At 53.2% G+C, this 11,987-nt stretch overlaps 1 protein-coding gene across 1 annotated transcript; it reads right to left on the reverse strand.

Annotated features, from left to right (window-relative positions):
* Window positions 1-225: 225 nt before the first annotated feature.
* SHOX (SHOX homeobox) lies at window positions 226-11,119 on the reverse strand. Its single transcript, XM_082010954.1, has 5 exons — window positions 10,722-11,119; window positions 7,340-7,548; window positions 3,131-3,188; window positions 2,943-3,034; window positions 226-1,555 (listed from the first exon to the last, which is right to left on the reverse strand). Exons 1-5 carry the CDS (start codon window positions 10,993-10,995, stop codon window positions 1,310-1,312), a joined length of 879 nt encoding a protein of 292 aa, XP_081867080.1. The 5' UTR covers window positions 10,996-11,119; the 3' UTR covers window positions 226-1,309.
* Window positions 11,120-11,987: the final 868 nt, after the last annotated feature.

Genomic DNA, 11,987 nt, shown 5'->3' on the forward strand with positions numbered 1-11,987 from the left:
ACCGTATGTCCATCTTTGTTGTATAAGTCATTCTTTCTACATCCTCTAAAACAGCGAGATTTTGATTCAAAGATCCAGACATTTGGAAAAAAGAAAAAAATCGGAAAAATTGACCTGTTTCTATGGCACAATGCATCTCACTGAGTTCAGGTGATTCTGGCAAAACAGGTGCATTTCTTACTGTTCCCATCTTTCATTATCAATAATGATTAGTAAATTCTAGTCTCTCTCTTTTTCTCCTTTCAAAGGACATAGCCATTCGAGACGCACATTTTTTATTATTGCTGCTTTTTTGCCTTTTTTTTTTTTTTAGGAAAGAAAAGAAAAAAAAAACTGCCTTGCCTCAGATCTGAAATTCCACATTTAAATTCAAACCAGTTCTGCAGCAGCAGCTCCTCAGTGATGGAAGAGATTCATGGCAGTGAAATAATACTGTTGGCAACAAAGAAATGTCATCTTTAATGGAGACCAGCCCCAAGGATTTATTATTTATTATTATTACTATTTGTTTTGTTTAGTTTCGTTCTAATATATTTCTGATCTTCAAAACGTGTTTAGTTAGACACATGCACAAGGTAGCAAAACTGACAGCAGCAGATGACGTTATGCTGGAGCGATCACTTTTTGCCAGGGTCAAAAAATCCAAAGTGTCCCCAATGTTCACAGATTAACATAATTTAAAGATCGTTTCCTTCCTTCCTTTTTTTTTTTTTTTGCCTTTTCGTGCGGGTTTTTTTTTTTTTTGTTATTTTTAACTCTCCTTTCTCTCTCCTCCCACCTACTTTTCCTCCGCGGAGTCTCTGACTCGTGGGTGCGTGGTGGCTCCGCGCGCCCGAGGCGGGAGCCGGGCGCCCTCGCCCCCGCGGCGGGCGCGGAGTCCCCGCCGTGCCACGCAGCACCAACGGCCGCCAACGGCCGCCAACGGCCGCCGGGGCCTTCCCTCTGCTCCCCGGCTCCCCCCGGCCGCCAAGTCCCTGGGGGGGAGAGGGCGAGAAAAGCGGCGCGGGGCGGGGGGGAAAGGCTGCCACCGCGCGCTCCGCAGAGCTTGGGAAAGAAATTAAAAATTAAAAAACAAACAAAAAAAACCAAAAAACCCTAAACAACAAAAAAAATACCAAAAACGGGAGAAGGCGGCAGGGCGGCCCGGAGCGCCCGCTGCTTGCCCTGCGGCCGGGGGAGAGGAGGAGGAGGAGGAAGAGGAGGAGGAGAGGGGTGGGGGGCAGAGCGGCGGTCCGTGCGGGTCACACACACGCCCGCCGCGGGCACCCGGGGCGGAGCGGAGGCGGGGGGGGGTCTCGGCTGAAGGCTGTCAGAGCCCCAGGGCCTCGGCGTGCTTCCGGGCCTTCAGCCGCAGGTCGGCGATGCTGGAGTTCTTGCTGTTGCTCTTGGCGGCGGCGGCCACCACGGCGGCGGCGGAGGCGGACTCGGCCAGGGAGGCGATGGGCAGCCCGAAGGGCGGCGGCGGGAACATCAGGTAGGGCGCGTGGGCCGCCAGGTGCGGGTGCAGGTGCGGGTGCGCGTGGGCCACGCCCTCCAGCTGCAGCTGCGCCTGGACCTGGGCGGCGGCGGCAGAGACACGGCGTCAGCCCCGCGGCGCTGCCCCCACGGCGCCTGCCCCACGCCGCGCCCCCACGGCCGCGGAACCGGCCCCTGCCCCTTCCCGGCAGCTGAGAGCGTGAGCTGTTAGCAGAGCCCCCCGCACTTAACCAGGGGCACACAGACATCCTTGACCCTCCTCGTATTAAATAAAAAAAAAAGGAAATAAAATAAACATGCGACCCAACGCACGGGCGCCAACAAGTGCTAAATAGCTAATTTTTTTATAATTTTTTTTTCCCTCCAGGGCTGTTTATTTATACCTTGCTAAAAACTCTTTGGCCACGGGTCCCTTATATACCGGCTTCGTGTTTGCTTTGGAGCTTTCCCGACCTACACAAACACGTTGGGTTTACTGAGAGATTTCAGCTCCGAGTAGGTTCGGGGGGCAGGGGGGGAGAGTTTATTTATGTATTTAATTATTTTGGTCCAAATATGTCTTTTAAAAAATCAATACAATTAATCTGTCAGCTCCACGTGTCTCTGAGACACGGTGAAGGTGGTGGAGGGTCCTCTTGGGCTGGGAAAAATCGATTCCCCGATTAATTGACAAAAAAAAAACGGGGGGGGGGGGGTTACAAGCGGCGGCGAGGGGTGGCTGGAAGCAGGACGGTGTTTCACTGCCTTCGTCCCGCTTTCCCCCGTGGGCCTGAGCCTCGCCGGGGCAAGGGCCCAGCCCCGGTGCCTGCCTGGCTCCGCCGCAGCCCCGGCGGCAGCGCAGTGCATGGGGGAGAAGCCTGCCCACCTCCCGGGCGGCCGCCGCCCTCGGAAAAGACCAGGCCTCGACGGCCCTCCTGAGAAGGAGGGGAGAACGGCAGGGCAAAGAGCGCCCATAGGGGTTTTGCTTGGGGGTTTTGGGTTTTTTTTTTCCTCCGCCTCGTGGTTTCTCCCACCGCGTGGGAGACCCTCCCGCAGCGCTCTCCGGCGCCGGGCGGAGACCGAAGCCATCGGGGCCACCCCGGGTGGGTTTGCCCGGGCGCCCCCCGCCCCGGGACGGCGATGCGCCCCCGGGGGACCAGCCCGCCGTTTCGCCACGTCTGCGGGCGGCCCTGGGGCCGGGTGCCAGCCCGTCTAGGCCGGGGACGGGGGGGCCGTAGCTCTGGCGGAGCCTCCCGGGGCCGCGGGGACCCCCCCGGCCCCCTCCCAGCGCCCGAGCGGCGCTGAGTTCCCGGCAGCGGACGGGGGCTGCTCCACCGAGTTTTACAGACTGTTTTGGGTTTGTTGTTTTTTTTAATACGTGCCAACTTCTATATAAATGGCACTTGTAAACGTGTCCGGTTTCCTCCCGTGGAAACGAACGGGGGTCGGAGCTTGCCGGGAGAAAGGAAAATAAAACCGAAGCTAACTACCTGTTGGAAAGGCATCCTCAGGGCTCCCATATTCACATAAGGGGCCACTCTGCAGGCGTCTAAATGGCTGGCGGTTCCCAGGATCACACCTGCGGGGAGAGACAGGGTCGGGTGAGCGGCGAGGGCGGCCCGGGGCTCCGCGGCCGCCACCCCCCGCCCCCGCCCGGCCCGCAGCCCTTACCCACCTTTGTGCATCTGGTTTTCCTGCTTTCGGCACTTTGCTCTCCTGTTCTGGAACCAGACCTGTGAAAAGAAAACGCAAACAAAACAAAACAAAACAAAACAAAAAAACCACAACAGCAACAGAAATGCAGGTTGACTAGGCAGCTGCTGAAAGACCATTGCTATCGGGAGGGGCGGGGGGTGGAGGGGAGAGGCGAGGGACGCCGCACAAGTTTGCCGAGGTCTCACCTCAGGAGCAGCCGACGGGGAGAGCTCAGCCCCAAGCGAAGTGAGCTCTCCGTGCTGCCAGGGGGGCTGTTTGGGGGGGGTGAGGGGATCCTGCTCTTTGGTGCAGGTTTCTCGGCGGGAGCTGAGCCCAGGAGGCGAGAAGCGCCCTGGCAGCCGGGGAGAGCGGGAGCCGGCCGCCTCGCACCGGGGCCCCCGATCCCCCCGGGCGGGCAGCGGCCGCCCTTCTGCCACCCCTCTGTGGCCGCTCCCACGAACACTTAAAATAATGCCCACCCGCAGGGCGGGTGGGACACTCGCTCCCTTTCCAGTCACACCTCAAACATCCCCGGGGCCAGTCAGCGTGGGCCGGGTCGGACCCCGAGGTCTGGCCCCGAAGCGACCGGACCCCCTGCTCTCTCCCGAGCCGGACGGAGTGGAAGCGGTGAGCATCTCGGAGAAGATGCGAGGTAACGGAACTGGCACAAACCCGGGGCTGAGTCATCCCCCGCTCCCCGAACGCTAAAAGAAAAGAAAACCCGCTTCTGTCGACTTCTGGACAGACAAGAGCAACATCTCTGCAGGCTGAGTGTCAAGAAGTGCTTACGCCCCTACCCGAGAAATGCCTGTAACCCACTCATCCTGCCCTAATTCCCGCCGTTCCGACCCAAAGCAGCGCAAGCACTTGCAGCCGCCACCGCGCCTGCCCTGACTCTCTTCCAGGGGCGTTTCAGACCTTCATCCCTTTGCCCATTCCCAGGGGCTTGGTTTAGCAGCTATCCCCAAAGCACCGTCAGAGGCACGGACCTTTATCCTTACACCAAAACCTAGCGAACGTGGACAAACATTGACTTTCACCGCTGATAAAATCTTGTGGCTACGTAAACACCTACAACCCTTGATGTTCTTGCACTTGCCAAGAGATCATACGGTTAATTAATACTAACTGCACTTCCTACATCAAATTTTCCCTTCAAGCTTTCTTCAATTGCCTTAATGATGGTCATTTACAACGGAGTAATTAGTGCAAAGAAAGGCTTCCAAAGGCATTAATTACCTCGGGTACCTCAGTGATTTTCTTAAGTAGGAATTGGCCTTCGCTGGTTTGGAGCACCATTTTTCCTGCCTAGGGTGGCCGGGGGAGGGGGAGAGCGGCTGTGACCGACCGCCTGCCCCCGCAGCCCGGGCAGGCTCGCTACCCTGAAACGCACGGCACCGCACCAGCCTGCTTTTCCCTGTGAGCAAATATTAACAACGTGCAACGCTTCTCCTTTTAACCGGGACGTTAGGGATTTATATATATAAAAAAAATATGAGCATGCAAAATATCATCGTGCTGTAGCGACAATAGTACTTTTTTTTTTACGGTTGTAAATCCTTGCAGAAAATCTCCTTGTGTGTGTTTCCCCACGCCCCCCCCCCAAAGGAGTATAAATTGTCAAGAGGAATTTAAGCAGCGTTTAAACAACTTCTCTTGCAAATCAGAACATCTTTCAAACAGAAATTATATTTAAATCTGGAAAACGAAGTGCCCTTTCCCTTTAGCTATGAAAAAATAAGGTTATGAGGAATAAAAGTGATGAATTAGCCACTGCGTTAAGCGATAATAAATCAGGCTTGGTGTGATTCACGATCAATTCCAATTAGTCATGAATATGCTAAGTAAAGCACAGTACACTGTTTTAGACAGTTATTTCTTCATTAAGGATCACTCAGTGATTTCTTTCACAAATGCTCTAATCTGATTTCCTTTTGATTTCCATTAGAGACAGTGAATAATGACATTTAATTTAGCCCTGCACCATAAACCCAAAGATATTTGTTGTAATTGAATTACTGCCTGCTCCTCACTATGGTCTCATAACTTTCAATTATAACCCTGACAGCTGGGTGATATGAGTTTCCAGTACAACACTAAAAATAAAAGGTTAATAAGGACTAGCTACCATAGGAGCTTCAATTTATTTACAGCAAATTTCCACGCTAAATTGAAACTATATCCTTTAACAGCAAGGGACAAGCGGTTCAGATAGGAATTAGAGAACAATTCTGAAAGTATTAAAAAAACAAAAACCTTTCCCTTTCCCCCCTTCTCCTTTTTTTTCCCACTTCCATTTCTTGATGGATATCAAGCTCTCTGCTTATTACCTAATTAATTATCCGTTTCTCCTCTTTTCTCTCTTGATATTTATTTTATTTCTAGCTTTATTTTCATTCAAACCTCTTTTGTATTATTATTAAATTTATTAATTTTGTTTATTATCTCTCTCAATCTCCGCCTGAATCAGTATATTTTCTTTTTTTTTTTCTTTTTCTTTTGTGTGCTGTTTTAAGATCTGTAAGCACTTGGAGCACCAATCTTCCTGTAACTATGAACATCCTCTTAAGGTGCTGCTCAGTAATAAAGTACTTGAAAGAAAGAGTGCAGAATTCAATTACAAGTAATTTATTTTTATAGAAACAGTACATCAAGGCCTTGGAAAGATATTACAGAGCCCAAGTAAGAAGATCTGGGAAGATGACATAAGAGTTGATGTCCCCTTCAGCAAAAGTTTAATCTTTTCATTAATTTATACGGTGTGTGGTTAGATCAATCTTCCAGGAGAAAGTAGACCGGCAGCACCCTGAAACCCTGCAATACCCCCTGCAAGCCGCCCTTCCTACGGCGTCCCTCGCCCAGCCTGTTTGCACTGAGGGGCAGGAGCTGAGGGGAGAAAAGAGCCTTTAAAAAAAAAAACGAAAAAACCACTAAACCCCAAACGAGAACAGCCCAGCTACTCTATTTCGGGAGGTGCCTCCGGGAGGCGGTTGTATAAAGCGAGGCCGCTGCTTACTCGGGCAAAGGCTCCGCTGAGCGGGTGCGGGACCCGGACCCTTTGCTTTCCACGGTGGGTCGTGTTATTGGGGATGAGGGGGACGGGGACACGCTCAGGGCTGCATCTCTTCCCTTCCCGCTGATGCTCTGGAGTGGGCACGTAGGCGCACACTCCCATAGACGGACATTACACGTACATCTATCTACATGCGCATCTCTCATCCGCAGAGCGTGAAGGCCGGGGGTGGGTCGGCTTCGTGACTTATTTCTTCTTGGGGTTTGGTTTGGGTCTGTTAGGCCAAGCACAGAGTTAGAACCCAAGAGGGGGTTCCCTTCAGGTTTCTCCTGCCCTAGGCCTGCCTAGAGAGCCACAGGTTGATCTTAATTATTTCTAGGTTTGGGTGTGTTTTTTTATGTGTACGACGTCTGTTTTAGGGATGCATTCCCTAGTTGGCTTAAGGGGGTGTGTGTGTATTTTTCCGCTGCATCAAACCGAAAAACGAATTTTAAAATAATCGATGTGAAACCAACCTAAACAGACGACTCTGACGGCCCCCGAAGTACAACGTCCCGGACCTATTTCAAGGTTTCCAGAGCTAATTGATATTGAGCTGTATCTGAAGCGGGATGGGGGGGGGACTCCAGCAGATGGGGTGCCATGCATTCATACGTTTGCTGTGCGAATCGGAGGGGGCACCTTTCCCTCGGCTCTGGCTAATCCCGTCCCTCAGCCCCCAAACTGTCTAGCCTTATTCACGGCAACTGTCTTCTGGATTATTTTTTTTTTCCCCCATAACGGCCTCATAAAAGAAGAGAGGGAAGAAAGTGAGGATTAAGGGAGACTTAATGGCACGTTTGCAAGGAAAAATACAACAACTGAAAAAAAAAAAAAAGGCAAGTTGCTCGATTATTAGAGACTCGTCACCACGACTACGACCAGCCCCTCCCCCCCCCCCAAAAAAAAAAAAATTAAACCACCTTCCTAGGAAACACAAGGCACGGGCAGATACTCCCAGAGCAGAATTACTGTTTGGCAGGACAGGTAGAGCGGAGTTGCAAACAGCTTCCCCATCACACGTGTCGTCTCTGCCTTCGCCTCCCCGCTTTGGATGAAACGGGGCAGTGTGCTAAGATCCGCTGGCAGTTAGGAAGTGAGGTGAGGACGTTTCCAGGAACAGAGCCTTTCTCTTACCTGAACCCTAGCTTCAGACAGTCCCAGCCTCTGGCTTAGTTCCTCCCTCATGAAGGCATCCGGATAGTGAGTCTCATCAAAAAGTCTTTCCAGCTCATTCAGCTGCTCTAGTGTGAAATTGGTTCTGCTTCTCCTTTGTTTGAGCTTGGTCTGTCCATCCTCATCTTCCGACTTCACATCTTCCCTCTTCTCTTTGCACTCGTAGATCCCTGCCGGGGGGGGGGGGGGAAGGGGAAAATGACACTGAGCCTCCCCTCGCACCTCGCCGGGGTTTCTCTCCGCAGCACACGTGGGGGTCTCCCCACTCCCCTCTCTTCCTCCCCAAACTCAGCGCAACCCGGGGTGGGGGGGGGCGGGAGCAGGGCCGGACGGCACCGCTGCCTCGCCGGGCTGATACCACATCAGAAAAAAAATATTATGTATATTAAATGTAATTTTATTTTCTTCCCAGGGAGGAGGAAGCCGTGCCGCCGGCTGGCAGGGGCAGGTCGGGGAAGGGGCTGGTAGGAAAACCGCCGCCCCCCCGGTACCTCCAGGCGGTGGGAAGAGGCGGGGGAAGGGGGGTACTCCGCCGCCGTTTTCTCCCAAAGTAAAGAGGGTTACGCAATAAGCTCCCCACCGCTGTCACGGTCAAGCCACGGTGAAAATCTTTGCCTCGTAAAAGAAACTTTTCCGTGGGCCTAAGACCGAGACCGTCCATCCCTCTCCCCCTTAACACCCCTCCTTCCCCCAAAATACCTGCCGGCGGGTCGAAACCCCCGGGGCGGCGGGCCTGCACGACCCGGGCCGGGGGAGCAGACTCAAGGACTGTGGGTGCCCCCCAGCCCCTCCAAAACAGTTGACAGGCCCCCCCCTCACGGAGCCCAGGAGGGCTCGGGGCGAGCTTGCCAGGGGCACGCTTATCCCGGGCGGAGGGAAGGAAGAAAAACAGGGGACGCAGCGGGGGAAAACAGCTGCCCTTTTTTACCTCGAGGGGGGAAGATTCCTTGTTTTGGCTTTAGATCTTTCTTTGCTCTTTTTTTTTTTTTTTCTTCCCCTTCTCAATGTCAGGCGGCCTAATGCACCGTCCCTCTTTTAAATCCGGCTAACGAGAAGAGGAGAGGTGCTGGAGCAGGGGGCACCCCTGGAGGCTGAGCCGGTTCCCCGGGACACCCTGCCGGGCCGGGGCGCCCTGCCGGGGTGCGCATCCCGCTCCGGCACCGACGGGGTCCCGGGACGGGCCTGCCCCGGCTGCCTCCCCCGGCCCGCTTCACCTTCGGGGCGGTGCGGGGTTGGGGGGCAGCCACGGCCACAGATGGTCTTCAATTAAATCAGTTTTCCTCGCCTATCTTATATATATGTATGTATACGCGCACACAAATGTCAGCAGGCACGTATGTATTATCATCCTATATACTTAGGGGCATCTCAAAATGCAAATTACTAACTGAAAAATCCCAAGTTCCTTGAACGTATTAAAACGTCCTGAACTGCATCTGTGCTTAAGCAAGCCGAAGTGCTCGTTTTCACTTCCGAAATGGAAACCGTCCCTGGCCATAATCGTTCCTCCGGACTCCCCGTCCCTCGCTCCGGGATGGATATCGGCTGCATAAAACTTCGGGAAGGGTCTGGCCTCCGAAAGGGGCGGTCGGGGAGGGGGGGATTCGTTGGTTGAGTTTAGTGGAGATTTGTTCGCATTGTATGTTCTAAGGGGAACCCCTATGAAAAGACGAGGGTACCAAAGCCAGCAAATGCCTAGGGAAAATTAGGCGCGTCCGAAAGCTCCGTCTCCTTTCGGAGATCCCAGGCTACAGCATGTCCGCGATAGGTATAAAATATTAACTAGCGTATCGGTGAGACTGAAATCACACGCCGGGATCAGTTGAAATTAGACTGAAACCTGGCATGAATTTAAACTGTCGCAAGCATCTCGGCTCTTTCCAACTCCTCCCTTCCATCCCAACCCCCAGCCCCTCTCCATAGATTAGATTAGCTAAACATACAAGCTAGAATTTCGATACACAGGGAAAAGGAGGAGTCGTAGAGATATTTATTTTTTTTTTCTTCGTTCGTTCGCATTATAATTTTTCTTAGATTTTTTTCCTGGAGCATGCCCTGCTTTCGTTTTTTAAAACCATCTCCTGCGCCAATGATTCCTCTAAACTGAACCCTCTCGTTTTGCAATCTCTCGACCAGAGAAGGAAAATCAGCCGTGCTGAGCGGTACTGGCTTGTGCAGAAATACGGGTACCCGAATATGTGATTATACCCTACTGTTTGGGGAGGGGGTGGAAGAGAGGAGGATATTAAATAAGCGTTTGGGCTGTAAATTAAATTGCCGTTCGTCCGATGTTATATTAAACAAGATCAAACAGTAGGAAACAGCTGAAAGACTGGTTGTTGTTCCCCAACCTATTAACCGTTTTTTATTACCCCAAGCTAGCCAGTAGCTCCCCAGGCAGGTCCACCTGTCTCACTTGCCGGGAGACACTTTCTCAACTTTCTAATCCCCCCTCCCCGCCCTTTTTATTCTCTCCTTCCCCTGCGAGCCCGTGCGGGGTTTTTTTGAAAAAAAAAAAAAAAAAAAAATTTGAATTTCTTTCCGCTAAGAGAAGGAATGGTGTGTTACCCCCCGCCTCGGCCGGCGGTCCCCGCACCCCGGGGGTCTGCGGTGCTGCCCCGGCCCCGGCGAGGAGGGCAGGCGGGGGCCGGGGGCCGGGCCGGTGCCTCACTCCGCAAAGATGCTCCGTCTCACGCGGGCCCGGGCAGCTCCCCCACAGCCAGGCTCCTCGCCTCCTCTTCCTCCTCCTCCTCCCCGCCGGCCACAGCCTCTGTCTGGGGCAGGCTGACCGACAGAAAACAAAATGCCCGGGGAGAGACTCCTCCACAGCCCGCTCTCTCCCGGGGGAAGCGGCAGCGCCCGGAAGCAGGAAGAACAGGTCTCCGGAGGCGTTAGAGCTCCCCGGACAAGGTTTCCTCGTACAAAAATACACAGATAGACAAAAATGTCTGACGGCCTGCGCTGCCCCCTTCCCCCGGGCGAGCGAACGGCCAACGCACCGGATCGATTTCGGATGTGAACGGGGGCTGGCTGGCGCGGGGAGGGGGGCGAGGACCGAAGTTGCGACTTTTTTTTTTTTTTTTCACGGCTACGTTCACGTTATACATGCGGGCATCTATGTTCCTACGCGTGTGCTCCCGCCGCTGCGGGAGGGAGGCGGCCGGAGGAAGGGAGAGGCGGGATGCGGGAGGCGAGCCCGCGAGCCCCGCCGGGGTGGCCGGGGTGGCCGGGGTGGCCGGGGTGGCCGGCTGGCCCCCGCTGCGGAGCGCTGGGAGCGGCCGGGGAGGGGGTCGGGGCCGCCGGCGAGGGCCGCGGAGCGGAGGGCGTCCAGACCCGCTCTTACCTTCCGCCGTCCTGCCCGTGCTGAACTCCTTCAGTTTGTCCTTGTCGCTCTCTACGTGGTCTTTGAAAAGATGCACCGGGCAATGGTTGCTGCTCTCGGTCATGTCCTGCAGGTTAGAGTCAGAGTTTCCAAGCTCCCTAGAGCGAGCCAACCCACTCTCCAAAACTTCCCTGTACGTGATCGTCTCCTTCTTGTTGCTGCTGCCACTGCCGCTGCTGCTCTCTTTGCTTTTCTGGTCAAAAGATTTGGATACAAAAGCCGTAAGTTCTTCCATGGCTGCCCGGTGATCTTATCCACAGAGATCCACTTGTTTTCAGTCGGAGATGTGGCCGTCCTCCGCACGCTCTTTTTGCACGTAGAAGATGGGCTGTATAGGGTTAGATCACTCCTGCTGTTATTTATGCCTTTCAATTTGAGATCACACTATTTATACATGGCTACCTCAGCCCAACCCCCAGCTCTCCCTGTCTCCAGCAATTACTGACTGCTCCATAGTCGCAGGCGGACTCCTCGCAGCGATCTCCCCCACCTCAGTCCAGCAATTGGCTTTCTTTTCATTTCATCACTCTTTGGCATCTTTGCACCTTGATTTCGGGAGGCAAAGAGGCAAAAGCGAAAAAGAGGGGGAGAGAACGAGGGAGGGAGGGAGAGAGAGGAATAAAAGGGAGGGGGGGGAAGAAGAGGAAAACATGAAAATGGGTATCTGCATTCTGTAAAAGGGTTGCAGAAAATGACAGTCGAGGAAGACTTAATTGATTGTAAGGACATCCTGTGCGTGGCAACCCTGTGAGTAAAAACGGACCCACAGCTAATCAAATAACTGTGCTCCTGCGATTAAATGTATCGCTGTCAAGAGGAAAAGAAAATGAGTGTTCAATAAAAAAGGTAATGAATAAAAAGCCGGAGATGTGCATTTGTTGCGATCATTGGAAATTCTACCCGATTTGCTATTTAGCTAATTTTGCTTGATTAAATGATCAAAAAATAATCAGCGAACCAAAACTGCTGTTTTGAAAGTGTTCCCTGTCCTGGCGGGTGGATGCGCGGAGGGGGACGTGGGTTGCGGTTAAACAAGTTGCGAGGTGTCGCGGAGATCCGTGTCGGTGTGTTCGGAGGATTTGGAGGGGGCTGCTTGGCTGGGGGTTTCAGCTATATGTAGAGAGGCTCTCCAGATGCGTGTAAACATTGCAGGATCTGTTTTCTTGTTTACTGTTGTTATGTCGTCTGAAGATACTGTTGGGGAAAATTAAAACCTAAAATGTTTCT

Source organism: Phaethon aethereus (genome assembly GCF_964289735.1).
Source record: "Phaethon aethereus genome assembly, chromosome: 1".
Taxonomy (NCBI): Eukaryota; Metazoa; Chordata; class Aves; order Phaethontiformes; family Phaethontidae; genus Phaethon; species Phaethon aethereus.